At 33.6% G+C, this 20,776-nt stretch overlaps 1 protein-coding gene across 2 annotated transcripts; it reads left to right on the top strand.

The window, feature by feature from the left end:
- Positions 1 to 1,664: 1,664 nt before the first annotated feature.
- On the top strand, positions 1,665 to 16,551 carry LOC136846810 (uncharacterized). 2 transcript variants are annotated; one of them, XM_067118061.1, is made up of 5 exons: positions 1,665 to 1,769; positions 5,045 to 5,373; positions 6,949 to 7,097; positions 10,389 to 10,481; positions 12,860 to 16,551. In XM_067118061.1, exon 5 carries the CDS (start codon positions 13,863 to 13,865, stop codon positions 14,772 to 14,774), a length of 912 nt encoding a protein of 303 aa, XP_066974162.1. In that variant the 5' UTR covers positions 1,665 to 1,769; positions 5,045 to 5,373; positions 6,949 to 7,097; positions 10,389 to 10,481; positions 12,860 to 13,862; the 3' UTR covers positions 14,775 to 16,551. The 2 variants fall into 2 exon arrangements, with proteins under 2 accessions (XP_066974162.1, XP_066974163.1); XM_067118062.1 differs by lacking the exons at positions 1,665 to 1,769; positions 5,045 to 5,373; positions 6,949 to 7,097; positions 10,389 to 10,481 and adding an exon at positions 10,509 to 11,897.
- Positions 16,552 to 20,776: the final 4,225 nt, after the last annotated feature.

The following is a 20,776-nucleotide window of genomic DNA, read 5'->3' as shown; positions in this document are numbered from 1 at the left end:
GCCTAAGAAAACGAAATATTAACAATCAGCAGAACGCCATGCTTAGAAAACATAAAGGATTTCAGGTGAATAATTCAAGTTGAATTAGAAATGTGGCAACACGAAAGGACTATAATCCTTCCTGTAAGTTAATTAACTAAGATAATAATTATAAGTTTAAAAGGCTATAGTAATACTTTAAATTGTCATGCATAACTGACAAAGTTTTATTTTACTTACATTCATATTTTTTTTATAAACATAAATTGTTGATTTTTATCTTTATTATTTGTTATTTTCTCTTAAGATTTCCACCTTTCCACAAATGGACTTTGTGTTGTTTGGAAACTCTTGTTCCATTTGCAAGTACACCCATTATGAAAGATATAAGTAATCCATCTATTTATTTATTTATTCATTTATTTATTTATATATTTCATTATTTATTAAAGAAATATTGACAAATGCCTCAGTGAGAACTCATTGTCAACACAGCCTTCATTGGTAGTTTATTCAATGATAACAGCCCTTCAATATCCTTACCAGTCAAAAAAAAAAAAAAAAAAAAAAAACAGTAGTTCACCATACGTGGCAATTTCAAGTGAAGCACCATTCAGAATAGTTCAGAATGAATGGAAACTAGTCATAGGATAGTACAGATAATGGGCAAAACACGGAAGTCCTCGTTAGTGCACAACATTGTTTGAGAAAAGGTAGTGGAGTGAATGCCTCTGTGTTTAGTTTTCTGTCAGTTTGTGAAAATCTTTGGCACCTTTCCCTTGTGACTTTCGGTAAGGAATCTGATGGTGATTTGGTTGAAGACAGTAGAGAGAGAGAGAGAGAGAGAGAGAGAGAGAGAGAGAGAGAGAGAGAGAGAGAGAGAGAGAGAGAGAGAGAGAGAGAGAGAGAGAGAGAATGTTTCCAAGTCAGCCTATATTCGTTTTATACATCTATGACTAGTTCTTATTAGTTACAATATATTACTAATGGCAGTGATGCTCGATCAGTTTAAGATGTCAGTTAACTGCGATTTTCAACAGTTGCTTGACCATGGTAGTTGCAACTCCAGTTTGCAACGCCAAGCCAGTCAGAAAAATCCTCAACCTAATTTTGGATCAATTAACCTTGATAATATGAGTCATTGTTAGTCTTAGCAATATTTACAGAAAGGTTTTGTTTAGTTACATATCTTTAACTACATTTTAACATTAAATATAGATATTGAAATATATATTTATATATATATATATATATATATATATATATATATATATATATATATATATATATATATATATATATATATATATATATATATATATATATATATATATATATATATATATATATATATAATATATATATATATATATATATATATATATATATATATATATATATATATATATATATATATATATATATATATATATATATATATATATATATATATATATAATTAACATGGTTATGTCACCTAGAAGTCCAACCACTCATGTACTGGACTACATTCCTTAAGTAACAATTAAAATTGTGTGAAAAGACTGACACCATTACCTGCCTTTAAATGAAAGATGTTACATTAAAAAAAAATAGAACTCAAATCCCTCACCTGTTCTTCACACTGTAATTATTAATCATTTAGAAATACAAGTATTTTCTCCTTGCAGTTCTCTGGAATCAAAGGCTCCGCGGAATTTGATGACCTCGAAATACCTGTAGGAGTTGAATCTTGAGTACGAAGGTCACATTCCACAAAGGAACTTCCGATGTTACTTTTATTTTCATTCGTAAGTAACAATCACATTTGCTTGTAGGTGAAGTCTACTGTTCCTTTGCAACGCAAGTACTGCAGGCAATTCTGTGAAAGTATTGTAAGCTTTTATAGTGTAAAAATTAAACGTTTTATGTTCGTAGAGCCTAGAATTTTATTTTTGAACTATTTTTGATAAACTACTGTTCTTAATTCTATAACTGTTACTTTACCAACTGTCACTACTTTCTGTAAATGAGGCTGATCAAATCAGTACCTTCTTGAGTAGTAGGGTGCTATTTTAGACTTGGTAATGACTGTTATTTTTTTTTTATAATAACTTATGTTTTCTTTATTTTTAATTTGATGGAACACTGAATTTCCAGTAACCTTTACTCCGTTTATACTTATGAAAAGTAAAAGTTTTTATATGAATCTTTATAGCATTCATTACACTTTGGCTGATTCACTATAAGGTAACTCTAGGCAATACTTTGCATATTAATGCAAATCATTTGACAATGCCTAATGATTCTCGCCAGTCATTGTATAGTCTACCACTAATTTAGTGCGACTGAAATATGTAAACAAAGCTAGTGTTTGAACATTGAATTTGCATAGATATACCTAAATGTCTGGTTCTGATGTTTTTGTCCTAATTTGTTTGCCTGACTTTTACAGCTACATTTGAATTATAACTTACTGAAACACTTCATGGAAACATTTCACGTTTTATAGTTTTGGAGAACTGTTTTTGTTTTGACCCATTTTTGGCATCAATCCAATCCATTACAAGACAGATGAAGATAAAATATTTAAACTATATTAGCTTTTAAAGGGACTTCCAACATGATACCTGGAAAACATATTAAAAAAAAACCTAGGTTCAAATACAAAACTTTTTCATGCTAATGAAAATTGTACTTATAAACAGGCAATTTTGCATATAATACCAATGATGATTGTACTTTCAAACAGGCACTCTTGCCTATTGTACTAAAGGTGCTTAATAGCAAGGATTTAAGTATCCATTCAAACCAAGGAACATATATTCATGGTATTTGGAAGGTCACCCAAAAAGTAAGGAAAATGCAAGATAACACCTGCTCTCTTTGGTTATGCTGCTCGACTGTCAATGGGGACAAAGACTGTAAGAAAAAGGCTTAAGGGTGCTTTGTCACATGAAAGTGACACAGGTGAATGATATTTTTAGGAGAAAGCAAGCATGCCTTTACAGTCTGCAAGCATTTCTTTAATGTAAAATGACTTTTGTTGAATATATAATTAGTTTCTGCCTCTCTGAAAGCACAGCTTCAAGTGAAAATTAACTACATGAAACTTGTTTGATATCTTACAGTAAGGCATAGCCTAGAATTGCAAGTTGACAAGAGAAAATGATAAGTTTGTGTATTGTTAGTCAGTTTGTCAGCAGCTTTGAAGGATGAAGGATCATTTTATCCATTTTGTTTATTTTGTCCATTAGAAGGGTTCTTTTAATACAGGACATAAGATACACAGAATAAGCAAGCATGTAAATTAAAAATAGGATGTAAATTTTGAACTTCTGGAAAGCCAGTATACAGTAATATGCGTTTCTCACTGAAATATTCAAAGTAGAAAAAACTATGTGAATATTAGAAATTAAATTAAAGAAAACTATGTTAATAATCTGATAGAGAGCAAATACCTATGGATGAGTATTCAATGAAGCAATTGGAAAGTTTGTATAGGAACCATAGTCTTCCATGAAATTGTGATTTGGTTAGAATTATCATGACTAATAGCTTCAACTGAGGAACAAACAGTTAAGTCTATATTTATAATGAGTATGGATTTGGAGAATAAAGCAAAAAACATTTTTTGAAGCTTTTTCCTCTTTACATAGGGATGCCTTGTACTCAGTGGGTGTCATAAGGAGGTCATTGGTATTTGAAATTTATTTTGTTTTGGCCAGAAAACGAAATTACTGAGGCTAATAACTTTGACAATCAATAAAAGCTATACTTGAGAGACTAGCAGTATGGAAAAACAGTGTAATGTTTAAGAAAAAGAAAGACGGAATTGCACATGAATAGCAGAGGAAGACCCTCCAGTAAAAGACAATTGATGGGTTTTCTGAAGGTGAATGGCACAACTAAACAGGGAACTGATGATTCAAGAGAAGAAAAAAAATGAATAAAGATGAATGCAAGGAATGCAAAATAAGCCTAGTACATGTAAATTAAAACAATAATCATGCTTATGCTTCACATAAATGTTGTAGATGAGGTTGCATTATTTTTTGGATTATAGAGCTTGAAAAGGACGTTAGCTTTGCTGGTAAAAATCTCTGCCATTTGCTAGTAATATCAGCTGAGTTAATTAGCAAATCCAGTTCACCTGGATTTATATTTATATAAGTTTTTTGTTGATTTCTGATTTATGACTTCAGAAGTAGTCATTCAGGGGGCTCATATATACACATGCATCCATACAATGTGTTTATATACATACAAACATACATACATACATATACATATAGATTTAAATTTATATAAGTTTTTTGTTGATTACTATACATATATACATACATACATACTTATAGATTTAAATTTATAGAAGTTTTTTGTTGATTACTGATTTATGCCTTCAGAAACAGTAATTCAGGAGGCTCATATATGTACACGCATCCATAATATGCTTATATACATACATATATACATATGTATACCAAATACCCAAAACACACACCTCAGGAATTTCTCAAACATTTGAACTATGCCATTAATTTTCCAAACTCGTGCTTAGCTTGAGAAGGAACCAGATAATTCAAAGTAAGTATGTTTGGTCTAGGCTTCTTTGAATACAAACTACCTCCAGAAAAGAATTTCAAAAGCAAAAATTATTAGTAAAATAAAAAAAAAAAAAAAAAACGAGCAGACGACATCTCGAAATCTTCCCTTCCTTCAGCCCTACGTTCTTATGTTTTTGAAATGGGCAGCAATGGCCGTCTCCCGTTGTTGTTTTTGAAAGTGTTCATCTTCGCTTTCCTGTACGTGTTTGGATTTCCTAATGATCATAATTATATTTTCATTTAAATGATACATTTTCTATTTCTATAGGGTTGAGAATGGGCACTGTAGTTGTTGCGGGATTGGAGGAATAACATTTGAAAAGCAATTAATTAATGTCATTTTGATAGCATCAAATCTGCCGCCATTGAATTTAAACCAAACATTCGCATCGTGCGAATATTTAGGAAAACCTTTGGTACTTTAAATATGTAACTAATAATGATATACATTGTTATGGAAACCTTAGGCATCTCTCCAGGTCCAGAGCCACCTCACCATCCGAATATTGAAGAAGAAGAAGAAGAAGAAGAGGGAGAAGGCGGGTCCCTCACCTGATAAACTCAGACCCCAACACAAAAACACCTTAGAAAGCGCCAGCCATTGGTCAGCTATGGAGTTCGTTGACACCGTCCTCACCTTCCTGATTAATATTCGTGGCCCCTTCCTCCTCCTGCGCCTCAGTGATGTTGACGTAGCAACAGGCGAAGCCTTGCAACCAGCCGAGTGGCTATATAATAACAACAGGAGCTAACGTTGGCCTCAAAAAACCACTCGCTGAGGTCTTCGTCACTTGAGTCGCCGCTTGAGGTAAGTTCTTTTCGTTTTACCCAACAAGAAGAAGAAAGTTTTGGCGGTACGCTAGTCTCTCCAACTTGGGAGAATTTCTGCGACTTATTTGAATATTTTGGCCTGCGAATATTGACTATTGAAGCGACTCTGTACTTTATTTATTTATTTATTTTTTTTTGAGATTGACCTCTTTTTCCCAAAGGCCTTTGAGTTTTCCCCGGAAACTGCTGATGTTTCTCAAGTTTTTCAAGACATTTTAATATTCATATGGAACTTTGTTTAGTTTCAAGGACTGGCGGGCTTTAAATATTTGATTTTTACTTGAGAGCTTTTAAAGTTATTTAATTACTCGAGCTATTTTGAAAAAGTTGTTGCTGATTAACAAATGCCTTGGAGTTTTTTCAAGAATAAACAGACAGAATTTTGATTTAAATCACTTGTGTTTTGAAAAAGCAGCTGTGCTATAGCAAATGCTTGAGGATTTTTCAAGAATAACAGCACAGAAGTCTGAATTCTTGTGATATTAAAAGTTAATATATCCTATCCTCAAAAGGATAATCTAAAACTTTCAAAACTATTTGTTAACATATGAAAACCCCTTTCTATGGAACATTGCCCAGCAAGGTAATGGACTTAATCTAATTAGCTCTGAGTGCACATTTTGAATAACTTGAAATGTAACTTATGAAACTGAAGTGCATATTTTATAAAAGAGTTAAATTCCATGAAGGACCAACATGATTTGAAGGATTTCTCTTTGGTTTTTCTTCTCCAGACGTCCCAAACACTTGTTCAATTCAAGCAGAGGTGAATGAACATAGCCTAATGAAACATTGTTCCTTCAGTAGGAAAAACTTCAATAATTTAGATTTCATGGCGAGCAATATGCCTGAAGAACTCTGGAACAATTTAGCCTTAAAAAGGTCTATGTAATGTGCTCAGTCATTGTTATTTGAGACTTAGAATGTAATATCTTTTGAGAAATTAAATTTTACCAATAAGGTGCTTATGATTCTGTTATTTGATAGTTTAACCTTGTTAGTTTTTATTGAAGGGTTTAGAAGAAATGCCTACTGGATTCGCCAAAACAAAACTTTGAAAATGTCTTGATATAGTTAAATGATTTTTCCATATCCGGAAAAATATTGTAGGATATTTTCTGCCCTGCCTTGTTTTAAATATGAATCGGGTAATTATGTTAGCCTGATAGAATACTAGGGGAAAAGTAATGAGCAGTTTTAGAAATTACATGCATGAAACAGGTTAGACCTAAGCATTGAATCTTGCATCAAAGTAATAGAGTAGGTAACTGGATCCTGAATAGACACTCCTTCAAGGAAATATATTCATTTTCTGAGAATGTGATCAAATGCAAATTGTTTGGAGGTCCAAATTACCTATTTACTATAGAGCCTGAAACTATGAAATTGCTGTTAAACACAATCTTGCATATTTTAATCTGGCTTCAGTTTCTCGAATAATGAAAATAATATATAATCCCCATTGTATAATTGTTAAAAACGAACTTGATTTTGTGTTCTTATGGCCTACTTGCTTTCTTGCATTTTACTGATTATTCTCGAAACATTTCAGATTTGAGCCAGTGGATAAAGTTTTCAAAGAAGCCGACTTAGAAAGAAAATTAGTTGTACCAGCGCGGAGCCCAACAGCGGCACGACGATTGTTTACATTTGGTCGACGCTAGAAATCTGTTGTAGTTCGTCTTTTGTATGGAATTCCAGGTAAGTGTTCTTTAATTTATATAGTATATTAAATAGATTGTTCTTAAATAGTAAACTAGGAAGTTATTGAAAAATACGAGTGTTTTTAAGCTACAGTTTTCCATGCCGCGTATTTTGTAGTGCACTCATATTGCGGGTCCGTTTTAGCGTTGAAACTGCTAGTTTTTCATCGTCTCTGAACTTGAATGCCGCTGGGCAATACGATTGTCTTAAAACTACAGATTTTGAGCTAATAATAAACAATTAATTAACAAACTTACGATACGGTACTTTAGAGGACAACCTGCGCGGCTAATTTCAAAATCTAGTGTTGCGTTCTTGCAATTGTAAATTAGATTTAAAAAAAAACAGGCCATTTGACGCGCGTGAATTGTGCATATCAAATTCCTTTATTAATGTTTTTAATGAAATGGTTTTAACATCAGTGAAAAGAAGCCGCCGCTGTTCTTACCAGTTGAATTTTTAACTGAGTGCCAAAAATATTTTTAATGAGACTTACCAAATCATCAGATATTCAACAGACCTCTTCTCATTAAATAATCAAACTAAAACTGAATTGCTAAATGAATTGGTTTTATATAACAGCCACTAAATCAGTGATGGTTAAAATTCACACTTGATGATTTGTAGCCTGGCGTGATCATTTTAATTTAATATTGGTTTGATCGAAGGGTTTCATTAAGGAAAATAATCAACAAATTAACTCTGATTGTTTGTGCATCCTAAGACTGAAATAATTGGCTGCAATGGATCAGAAAATTATGGTGAAAATTACAGTGAAATTGTCATTGTGATTAAATATTAAAAGAAAAACAATTAAAAGGAATTTAACTGAAAAGTGGAACCAATTGCACAGCGATTTAACAATATACTTGGTTGATTAAGGAGCAAATCGTGAAATCAGAATTTTCTTGTGAATACAGTTATTAGCCATAATGAAGTGGAAAATTTGTAAGTTAAATTATGAAGGGTTCTGGGACAAGTGCCAATTCTAGAAGCTCATTTCAGCTGTAAAATCTTTCAAAATCAATTATGATGAATTGTGGGAGTGTAAATAAGTAATACTGATGTGTAGGAAACCAGGTGAAAGTTGTTCATGTTGTTCAGGAGTTGTTTGTGAATGTATCTAGGTTAAAAAAAAAGGAAAAACTACAGAAAAAGACGAAATCTTTGAATTAGATGGGTATGAAACTTTGGGAAATTCATAGCAAATTGTGGAGAAAGCTGTGGAATAAGTGTTGCGAACTAAATTTCAAGATAAAAATTTTGGAATGGCTATAGAAACGTTCTCTGCTAAATTTTAAAAACAATTCTTGGTCATTAGACCAAACAACTCAAAAGGCAACATGGAAATTTTGTTTTAGAGAAAATGCTTGATCATTATCAGGCTGAAAAACTGAAAAACTCTGTGAAAAAATATGAGCAGGTTGAAAGACTAGAGAGCAATTTTTTCATTGGATTTGATCTTGGTAAAGTTGTTAAATTCCTGCCACAGTAATAGATTGAAAAGACTTGCAAACATTGATGGCTACAGGAATGAAAAACAAAACAACACTGGAACAAAAGGTAAACAGTTTTCTGAAACTTAGAAAATCTGTGAAATTTTTTACTCTTTTATACAGAGATGAGTCTTAAAATATACCGAGAGCTGTTGCTTATTATAGGGAACATATTAAAATTAAGCTTTAGGGAAATTCTTGGTCATCATATGTTTGACAAAACTTTCTAAAAAAAAAAAAAAACTATAAAATTGATTTTGGTTAATGGTTAGGTGAACAAATGTTAAAGTTCTTTGTCACCATGTCAGTTTTAAAAGTCTCTGGGAAACTTTAAAATGAATTTCTTCATGAAACCGAAGTGTTGAACTTTCTTCATTATACTGAAGTGTTGAACTTGCTTCATTATACTGAAGTGTTGAATTTTATTCATTATAATGAAGTGTTAATCTTTCTTCATTATACTGAAGTGTTGAACTTTCTTCGCCGTACTGAAGTGTTGAACGTTCTTCATTATACTGGAGTGTTGAACTTTCTTCATTATACTGAGGTGTTGAAAAGGTTAGAAAATTATGTTTGAATATTCAAGAAATAAGGGAACATGTAACTTTTATAAAAGTTAAAAATAACTTAACGGTGCATCCTTTGAAGGGACAGAAGACCAAGAAATACTCTAAATTTTTGAGGGAAGAATATTGCTTTGATAACTAACTATATATGCTGTGAAATGAAATGCTGATAGCTGGATGTTATGAACATCGACCTCTGTGACAAATAACTATCGCCTATGTCTAGTTATAAAAAAAAAAAAACTTAAATGCTGTGGTTTTAGTTGTAGAATGCGCGTCTGAGGATGCTGCCCAATAATGCCAAGAAATAGCCATATGATAACCAGGGAATTGTTTGTATTATGTGAAGGTTTTTGCAAAGCTCTTAAAAGAAAAGTTTGGTTGGAGGGCTGACACACCAGTGATTGTGTATGAAAACAAAAATGGATAATTTTTGTACTGTTGTTGGGAGAAATTTGTAATGGATAATTGCAGTGAAAATATTCTTTTGAATAAAAGAATATTTCCGCTACTAACAAAAAAAGACAGTTTTACTTGCAAATAAAGTAAAAACAAATATCAATTTTGATTTGGAAAATCTGGATGTTTTGATTTGTGGATGCAAGACACTTTTTAGCCTTGATAGTTAGGTTCAGAAGAATATTGAAAGATCAGTTTTAAATGCAAAAATAACTTGCTCGAGATATAAAAAATAAAAAGCCATCTGGAAACTACATAAAAAGGTCAAGAGTTTGCGAGGTTTAGTTTTTATGTAACAATTGAAAAAATAACAATTGTTCAGTACTCTGAGAACATGAAAATTGTATTTATTCAGAAGATAAAATTTTAAAAATGTTGTTGGCTACACATATCGAAAAAATACTGGTGCAATAAAACCTCTTTACTGCTCTATTAGTGACTGAAAATTTAACTGTATCTACGCAGATACAAAAACGGGAATTTGACCAATAGGTGATAACTGCTCGAAGGATTTAACAGAAACTTGTCAGCTGTAAAGAGCAAAGTACAGAGATTATCGGTAGGAAGTTAATAGAACTTTTGAACGCTTGCTTGTTGGAAACAGTAATGCCTCTGAAAATGGTTGTCTTTTCTTCTTTACTGAATATATTTTACATTTTTCATCAGACATCTGAAATCTTGCAAGCATTACTTAAGTAAATTTTTACATATATGATACAGTAACTCTCCCTTGCTTTCTGGTTCTGATAATCCTTGATATTTTTCAGAATTCGTTGTAGAAGAAAAACCGAAGCTAGGCCTTGTCGAGTTAAAGGTCTTTATAGTTTGGTGTGCTGTCAGCATATTCCTTGGATTGGCTGGTGAGTGGACAGCAGTTTAAAATTGTTACATTTTCGCTGAGTTTTCCCATGCAAGTCTTGATCTTTGTTTTTTAGTGTTTTAGTGATGGTGGTACTTTAAGCATGCTATAATACACTAAATTCACTAAATTGTAGCAGGTAAAAAAAAAAAAAATTGGGCAATCTAATTCCAAGTCCCAAGACTGGTAATTTGTAGTAGTGTAGCAAAGTAAGGTAATTTTGGACAGAACAGTAAAGACGAAACTAACACTAGTATAAAATGGAGAACAGGGTAAATTAGTGTAAATTCCCATATATGTATAAATTACGGGAAATTCACAGACTTGTGGGCGTTTATAATGGAAGTGGAATTACAACGGGATTGGAAAAATTAATGTAGAGAACAATGCTACCATAATTAAGTGCCTTGACATTACGATGATACTGTGATCAACCTCATTGTACAAGATCCGCTAAACGCCTTACGGAAAATGAATGTAAAAGATATTAGGTTCGTGTGGAAAATAATATTCCTGGCAAGCAATTACCATTTTATTTAATAACAGCAGCTCCAAAACAATATCCTGAATTACACTAATCAGAAGTACTGGACATTGTCACAAATATAAAGTCACAACCCAAGGGAAAGGGAAGTAATTACCAACATTAAACATGAACCTGATAATCTACTCACTGTGTATGGAACCTTTGGACCTCATTGTGACTCATTCACCACTCCCCACTCCCCGCTCCCACCCACCAACAACTAGGCTGCTACCAAGTCTGCGGCTGCGAGTTGTAGCCTCTTCGGAATTTTCCTTAATCTCAGAAGTGGGAGCTCTGAGCTCTTCGTGTACAGAGGTTGCTTAGCAAAGTTGTTGGGATTATAGTGTATGATGCAAGATCCATCACTGAGCAAAATGAAAAAAAAAAGCTTTTAGAAAGCTTTTTATAAAAAATATTGCAGTGAAAATTCACGTACCTGTTCATAGCTGTTTCAGAAATAATAGATGTTTCTTAGAGTGGTCAATATATTTATGCTTTGTCAAAAAATAGTACTTCCTCTTTCCTCAGTCCTTCAGCTAAAAGATAGGTCCTCTAGTCACAGAGCCATAAAACTGATCATTTCTTGCAATGGAATACTGTACCATGCTCAAATAAAGACATATTCACTCATCTTCTGGGTTTCTGGGGTCCTATAATTGAATTTGAAGCTATGCAAGTACCACTGATATACTACAATTTACTCAGTTTCTCTCTGTACTAACCATCCATTCATTTTTATTCTATAGAACTTCAACAGTTGAGTCTTATAATCAGTCTTGTCCTCACCAAATACCTTACAAGCCAGGAATAAACACACTCCACTGGCAATCATGTTCATGCCTAGATTGTGAAAAGAGAACATGTAATTTGATCTTATACTGCTGCCATTAGGTACGTTCACACAATTATAAAACTAGAACACTTCATTCTTTTTCAGACCACTAATCATAACACACTAATTGACATAGGCCATATAGCCACAAAAAATATTACTCTCTTTTTACCATCATCATATCATTAGGTTTTCTCTTTGCAGGGTTAGACGTGAAATGAGTTCTCCCCCTTACTCTGTTTTTAACACTTTCTGCCTGAATTCCCATCCTGTCTAGGTCTTCATTTACCTCTGATCATCTTGATTTTCTGAGCCATCCAATTGATCTTGGCCCTGCTACTTCTGCACCCTCAAGAACAGTTCTTTCAAAAACTTCCTTATTTTCTATATGACAAGCGAATTTCAACTCTTTAATCACGCCTGTTGTTGTGCACTCCTCATCCACACTGATTTTATTCACAAGGCTGCAAGGCTGAGTTAAGTGCATTCCCTTATCTCATATTTACACAACATATTGATTCTTCAGGGTGTGCCTGTTGTGCAAAGCATGGTTTGTATCTCACTTTAGAATTCCACAAACTTTCAAGTACAGCCCTGAATCATTCAATTGAAAGCCTTGCTTATTTTTGGTAACTCCTTTAAAATAGAATATTTTCCATCTAGTATTGTTAATATTTAGTCAATTTAATATTCAATTAGCAATTAATCCAACAAGTTTTTATTCATATAATGATAGAATACTTAAGTTCTTACAGAAAATTCATTTTTTTAGTATAGTACTCATTTTAACATTTGTTTCATTTTCACTAACCATTGATATTGTCAGTCTCTGTAGATTCTGCCTCCATTGAAAAAATAACTTGAACATTTAACACAGTGAGGATAAACTATTAAATACCCCTGAAACAATTAAAATCTGGATAGCTTGCTCTTCCTACATTAGAAACGTTCTCTCAGAACAGTTTCAAATCTGTACACCTGCACTTTCAGTTAGAATTAAGCAAAAGTTTTTGTTTCTCAGGTATCATCCTCTCAAACACCAGCTTCTTGAAAAAAAGAGAGTACCGTAGACCTAGCAGTTGATGCAAATATTGGATGTCCACTCTAAATTGCGAGCAAAGACACCACTGGATACTACTTATGTTTCTGAAGTTAGAATCTGCTTTCACACACTGGATACTACATATGTTTCTGGCCATAGGAATCAACGCAGGGCGAGGAATGATCAGCTTAGCTTTTAAGTTTACTGTCATTGTATCTGGACAAGCTAAGAACCAGCTCAGACATGGGTGTTTTCTTGGTCATCTGCAGCCCAACTCTTTAGGTTATATTTTGATGATGTAGCAAGATTTTGGCTGGCTGTTTTTTTTCCTGTTGGATATAGTTTAAACATAAGAATGGTAATTGCTTGCAAACGCCGTTGTTACCGTGAAGGCAAAGACATTCGAAATTGACTCAACTTGTGTTCGACTTTTCCAGAAATTGTGGTTCAGGCGTGAAGTGTCTGAAACTGGAACTTAGCAAAACAGATATTAAACTTATGGTATTGTGCAGTGGAGTGACAGTTGCTAAATTTATATTATAATCAGTGTTCTGTTTTAGATAAATTGAATATAAAAGTTATCACTGGTGTATTTAATTTGGCCAAGACTGAAAAAGTGATAATCGTAAATCATAATTCCTTTAGATAGTAAGCCTCCAGGATTTTGTTTAGCATTGTGTATAAAACTGTTGGATTTGAGTGAATGTGGGGTGATAAATTTATATTAATTTCTTCAGTTAATAAGTTGATTTACTTGATGCTTCTGCATTCTAAAGCCTATAGACTAGATTGGTGTAGCTCATGTACTACACAGTATTCTTCATACACAAAACCAAGAGATGTCCAAACCCAGATATGTCCTAAATAATAGTTGTGTCATACCAGTCTGATTTAGTGGTGTGACCATCTTATGTTGCAAAAGTGAAGACAAATTGTCATTCGGAATTTATTGTTATTGTAAAAATACCCAAATTCTACAAAGATGGTAAAGTTAAGCATATTTGAAAAATACGCTGAACTTCCAAAATTTTGGCAAAGGAACTTGAACCTTAATAATGAAAGCACCGATACTGATACCAGGAGCGAAGACATGGGGCTCTCAGACAGTAGTGCTGATGAACATAGGACTACTAAGCTAAGAAGTGTCTGCCAGGAAAATGCTAATGGAGATCACGGAGTGGGAAATGAAGCTGGTAATGAGCTTGGAAAACTAGATTGCAGGGCGCATGGTGCTGTGGGAAATGCAGTTATTGAGGGTTTTACAAATCTTGGCTGTGATGCTGAAAAAGAACCCTTGGTAAAAGGACCAGTAGAAGATTTGAAGTCTCTCTGCAAGCACAGAAATGCAGAGGCAAAGTCTTTAACATGTAACGAAATACTTGAGAATGACAACAGTGATTGTAAAGTATCTAGTAAGATACAAGACGAAGACATCGACAGACTAAAAGATCTCGTTGATGGTGGTGGTAATGAGTATATGGACGAAACAGTGACGTCACTACAAGAGGAATCTTTCATGTCAACTAGTGAAGCCACAAGAGAGCCCTCAAATATGGATGGTTGCGAAGTGACCCTGGCTGGCACCCCAGAGAGTTCTATGGATGAAGTAGTTGTTCACGCACCAGAGTCTGATGACCTGTGTAACTCAGATCATGAGAGCCTCAAGTATTTTGGACACAAAGCCATATACTCTTGCAGTATGGAAGATGAGATGGAGGGATCGGATGGTGATGACAAATATGCAGGATACTGGAAGATATTCATGAAGAATGAGGTGAAAATGGTCATTACCAAAGCAAAGAGGAAGACTAAGTATCCACAGCAAAAGAGAGGCGACAAGGTTCAAGACAGGGGCCAAAAGAAGAGAATCAAGCTCAAGTTGCGTCTTTCTTAGCCACTGAAGTTTTGCAGTTGGGAGTCCCAAAGGATTATAATGTATGTTTTTATATGGTCTTAAATGAATTTGCTCAAGGTCCAAGTACAAATGCATTCAAGTGCTTTTAGATACAGATAAAATTCAAAGTGCATATTGTCTGAGGGTGCCTCATACTTAAGATAACGTTTAATGCATCAATATGGCTGTTCTATCTATAAGTTAGTAACGATAAAATGTAAAAACTACATAGTATATATTAACAAGTGGCTTTATTATATAAAAACCTTATGTACTTAGGTTATGTTTAGTACTATAGAAAAACCCCAGGACCTCTGACTAGTTCATATCTTGAGCAGACATTGGCAGTAAGTCTATATCCTGTCTCCTAAGGTCAGTGTGCAATGTCTTTCACATAATTTACCTCATGTCTTATTGCTCTGCATTCCTTGCCTACTAGTCTAAAAAGCCCTTAAACTGCAGCCTGAACCTAAGTCCAGGTTTGCAAATATTCAATGCAATTTAGCAACTACTACCCCTTCCAGATGTGGTTGTAATAATCTGGATGCCTTAGCTTATATTTAAGAATTACTGCATATTTACATTGTTTAAGAGTGTTATTTGTTTTTTGTTTTCTTCAGTATGTCATTGAGTTACATTTTGGCACTTACAGTTTCGGAAGTTGCAGAGTAGCCCTTGTCTGTTAACAGTTTGTAGTGAAAGTAAAATATCTCACCTGAATGTAGGTGTTCATAGTATAGATGAGAAATACTGTGTATTTTCTGCCAATTTTGAATCTTGACGTTAGATTTCGTGCAATATTAGATTTGAGATTCGAAGTATTGTAATAGTTTTAGAAGAATGTTTGTGTATATTTTATTTACGTAGTCTGTAGAAATTGTCTGTGCTTGTATTTCGTTTATTAGTATATATTACATATTTGTTTATATGAAATATATTTTGTTCATAACTTAAGGAAATATAACCAAATTATTAGAAGCTTAAGTTGGCAAACATGTGCTACTCGAGTGTGTGTTTCTGTTTTAAGAAACCTCCGAATTATTCAGGGTTGATCCTCATAATGTAAGTAAAGGCACCAAGGCTCAAGAAGTAAGTACATGGTACGATGTAAGGGTGAGAAGTAACTTAGAAGTTAGTGATAACGCTACCTCTTGATTGTCTTATCTATTTGATAGAGTGCCTCATTAGATAATCATTCTTCTGTTACATTTGTGCCATGAGCAATACTAAAACATTCGTTTTTGTTTTGGCTGCTATTCTGCCCCAAAATGGAAGACAGCAGTATCTGCAAAAAACAAAACTGAGGAAAATGGTAGGTGCTGCAGTTGTTTTCCCTTGCCTTCCTACTGATTTTGCAGATACAGTACTGCAAATTGGACCCCCTAAATAAAGCACTGAGGAATCATTCTGAAACTGCAGTAACTTGTGTATTAGTGGTTCACGAGCCCAATAGGTGGCATATCTCAATTTTGAAAATTTTGCTGATACTGCAGGGTTCCATTTTAGGGCAGTATTGTTCTCATTAGTTTTTCTGTTATTATTAAGTTGAATCAGACCACAGGGTCTAACTTCTTGGTTGTTTAACTGGTCAGTTTAGCAGATACGGGTAAAATGAATCGTAAAAGACAATATATATATTTGCATGTTATACTTAAGTGTTTATCATCATTATAAATATTGTATAGCTTTTGGAATTAACAGATCCTTATTCAAATAGAATAAATATGCTTATTTTACTGTGTAGAAATTTTTGCTAATAAAAATTTTGGGAAACTAGTTTCCACCCCTTTCTTTTTCCTGTCCTTTTACAGCTTTCTTTTACAGCTTTCTTTTACCTTGAAATTCATTGAATAGCAAAAAATCTGTACTTTAAGAGAGGTTTGCAAAATGTTAGTAATGAAGTTGCAATACACGTGAATAGTTTTGAATATTTGTTTCCAGTTAAAACAGTTCTCTGTCACATGTCTCATTGTACCATGGAACGTTAAGTGTTATGAAAATCTTCAATATATGTATAGGTAGTTTTACATTATATACAAAAGTATCCTAAAGTAGTCTCAAAAGGGAATATTGAACTTTGTAAACAAAACTTGCAAGCATCAGTGCTGTAACCTCTCATCTCAAAACGTTTTAAATAATGTTCTGCAAACCTCTGTCAATGTATATCAAAATAAGCCATTTTCATGTTTTTAATAGTAGGGATTGGCACCCTAAGGTAAGAGAGGTATTATCCGCCTTAAAGCAAATAATTTATAATAAGTCTGAATCACATATATTGGTGTGCTTTCCCTTAACCCAATGGAATACACGCAATCACGTCCACTAATGTTCTCAAGGTTCACGGATAAAGTTACAAGAAAAATTAGGAATTTTTAATCAGTAGCATTTAACCAGATGGTTCCAGTGCCAGATCACCAGACCAAAGTTTCATTAAGCAAATGATGAGCATTTAATTCAAATTTTATGGCAGTCATCCATACATTTCAACCTAAAGATCGAGTTTCCCTTTAGGTGGAGCGAGAAATGAAATCCAAGAGATAAATGCAGTTGATATAACGTTAAATATGGCACAGTTATCTATCTTCCTCTGTGCCCCTTTTGTACAGGTAGCTAGAATCTGTCTGGAATTTACAACAGAATTTGGGTGTTTGGTGAGAGTGGCAATGGAACACTATGAGTAGAGGAGAATAATCAGAGAAAGTGGGGTTTGTAGGTGATTTCACAGTCTTCCAGCTATTGTTACTAAGGTTAATGAATTCTTGACTTCATTCTTTCCAGAATGAAAAACGAAGAGGTTAATGGTCTTTGCTTTGTAATTTTGCAAAAAAAAAAAAAAAAAAAAGGCTGGAGAGCTTTTTAGTTGCAATTGAATGTGTACCGTTTGGAGTGATAAACATCTGATGATGATTTGGATATTTTTATTATTAGAGATTGTGTATGCAAACCAGTTCGTATACTTGAAAGGTAAGGCTTTCCTGTATTGGTTGTATATTAATGTCCAACTACCTCATTCATTGTATATACTACTTTGGTCATTTTTCGTACTTCTTTGCCCTTTAAGTAGTTTTTTAATCTGTTGTCCCTAATATACTATTAACCAATTCATACAAGGGTATTTGAGATTAAGACACTGGAAATAAAGTAAAAAGGTGTCAATAAGGTAACTGGTTAATCACCTAAGAAACTGGTGTTTTCCTAGAGTTGCGTGAGAACCTTCTTAGGGCCCCTCTTGAGAAGGTAACATTTAATCCTGATAACTCCTGAAAAGATTTTACTGTCCAGGCCTGACATCTGAAATACATTTTTGATGACGGTTTTTGGTTTGTTTCGTAAATACCATTTGCTTATTTCATTTTAAGACTATTCCCTTGCCACAGGAACACCTGAAGAGACTCCCAGGATACCAGAAAGACAGGTCACAGATGAAGACTTAGGCCAGGTGGAAATTAGGAGAGAAAGTTCTCAAGACCTACGACTGCGGAAATGATTCATGTCCCGTCTAAGCTAATAGAGGGAAAACTTGATGCAAAGAAGTTGGTATGATGATCACACTTTCATTTTAGGATATTTTACTAGATTTCTGAAGGAGTAATGACTTTCATACCATTATGCTTATTAGTTTTTAATAACTGTCGTGGCTTTAGCGTTTAGGAATCTGTGTTCAGAAGAAATGTGGTTTATGCCCAGACGATTTAAGCATACTGTTGTTGTGAATGACAAAATAGATATTTAATGTAATTTTCAAATTGTAGCCTTAAGGGAAAACTTTCCAGCATTCAGTTCTTAGTGGAGATTCAGATTTAGGAATCAGTATGTATATATCTTTTGCAACTGTATAATGGCAGTTTTAAACTTTTTATTCGTTTTTAACACAATTTTCAATTTTCAGGAGATACGTCGACGCCCAATCAACCTAAACAATCAACAACAGACAAACAAAACAAGAAAAAGGCCCATTCAAAGCAATTTCAAAATCCGTGATCACAGAAGTTTCTCAGCCATTAAACTTTATTGAGGTTCTTCTTGTAGAATGAACGTGAGTATTCAGTGTTTGCGAGGTTATTATTACAGTTTCTAAGCCTTTGTTCGGTAGTTAGGCCTATCAAGAGTTAGTCTTGCCATTGTATGTAGGAAATGATGCTGTAAGCTAAGTTGCTATGTTAGCCTGAAGTGCCTCACTTCATATCCTTTGATTTTATGTCAGTGATTTACAGTCCAGGGATATCCAGTAGTCTGAATCTCTCTGTCTGTCTGTGTGATTAAGTTAAACCTTCCTAACCCATTAAAGTGTCAACACTGATATTGATAGGCTTCAAACTTCATACGTGCAATATTTGGATGATTGTATGCTCAGCATTGCATATGGTGGATTGAAGTTTCAATATCACGTTCATATTTCAGGGCATGAAACAGTAGATGAGTTCCTCAGCCATTTAGCAGCAAAGTTATCAGTGGATAATTTCTCAGGCTAAAATCCCTTCTTCTATCTTGCTGTCTAACCATTCAAACTGTCTTTTTTTTTCACCGTCTTAAGTCTGAATGGCTGAAAGTGTCCCAGTGCTTGGTTTGACAGCCTGAATTTCACAAATCAATCAGTCAATCAATCAGTTTACTATTATGAGTTCTTAGACTCTGCACACTAGGTATCTCGCTGTTTTCATGCAGGCTTCGAACAGTCTAGGTACCAGTTAAATAAATGCTCATATGTAAGCTCCCAAATTTAGGGGAACATTGGTGCTTTAGAAGTCCTGTGGTTCAGGGGACAGCTGATTACTCTGTCAGTTGGCAGGTTTGTCAGTTTGTCCAGGTTTCTGTCAAATGGTATTGGAGTATTTTCTTCAACAGTTCAGTAACCCAAGTGAATTTTTATTATTATTCTTAATCAGAATTCAGTTTACAGCTATGATGTAGATGCTGAAGAAGTTTTCTACAAATCTAAACAAACTTTGACTATATTTTTAAACACTCAATAGAACTATACATAGTTAAAATCTAAAAGTCGAAGGTATCAGAGGTTGCAGTATACCTTAATGTGTTAAGTACCAATGCTTTAGTTTTTCTGGCTAACGTTACTCCTGTATGTATGTATGTATGTATGCATTTATTTTATTGTTTTTAATTTAACTCGTATTTTCCCTCTTTTGTAACGAATTTTCATAAATGTCTGTTCTATTCAGAAGCTCACTTTGAGTGTTATTAATGATATTTTAGCCTTGTTCTACTTGAATTAAAATAATAAAAATAATAATGATAATCATATGGAAACTGTAATTTTTCAGGCATATTTTATTAAAGAAGATTGCAATATATGGGACTTATCTATATCATGTACTTTTCAAATCTAGTGAAAATGCAAATGCTTCATCTACTGCAGTATCTCCTTTCATAATAATAATAATAATAATAATAATAATAATAATAATAATAATATGTCTGAACTCCAAATTGTTATTATTATTAACCTTTGCAACATCATTGAGAAGCTATTCATTAATTTACCTTTGCAAGATTCCAGCCAATTTTTCCAAAGTCTTGAAAATCCTAATTTAGTCTCTTGTTCACAGGCCTGATGCAGGTACAAGAAAGACCCGGCTTGGAGCATAGTCATCTAGATAGACTGAGCATCCTTTCTTCATTAGATGATGATGTCAGTCTTACCTTTTAAGTAAAGAAGATCGTGGAACCATCTTAAGACATAAAGGTAATGATAATTGGGATTGGTTGTTGGAGTTGAAAGTGTATAGTGTCGATCATTCATGGTATTTACGCCATGCAGGTGGTAAATTAGAAGTGGTATACAGTTGGTAAATTAGAAGTGGTATACAGTAGAATATAGATAGGGAATAGGAATAGAAGATGGGGACCAGCCAGTCATGATGCTATGTGCAGCAGCATGTAGATAGGAGAAGCAGTGTCAATTCCATGAACATTGTCATTTAGATGGGAAACAGGTAGTATTAATTCTATGTACAGTGTTATGTTAAACAAGGAATAGGCAGTGA

Source organism: Macrobrachium rosenbergii, chromosome 15 (genome assembly GCF_040412425.1).
Source record: "Macrobrachium rosenbergii isolate ZJJX-2024 chromosome 15, ASM4041242v1, whole genome shotgun sequence".
NCBI lineage: Eukaryota > Metazoa > Arthropoda > Malacostraca > Decapoda > Palaemonidae > Macrobrachium > Macrobrachium rosenbergii.
Note: the sequence above shows the minus strand (reverse complement) of the source record. Positions and strands in the feature narration are given on the sequence as shown.

Bases quoted from the DNA above. Each gene is read 5' to 3' on its own strand.
- LOC136846810 (XM_067118061.1), top strand. From the start codon at position 13,863: ATGGTAAAGTTAAGCATATTTGAAAAATACGCTGAACTTCCAAAATTT.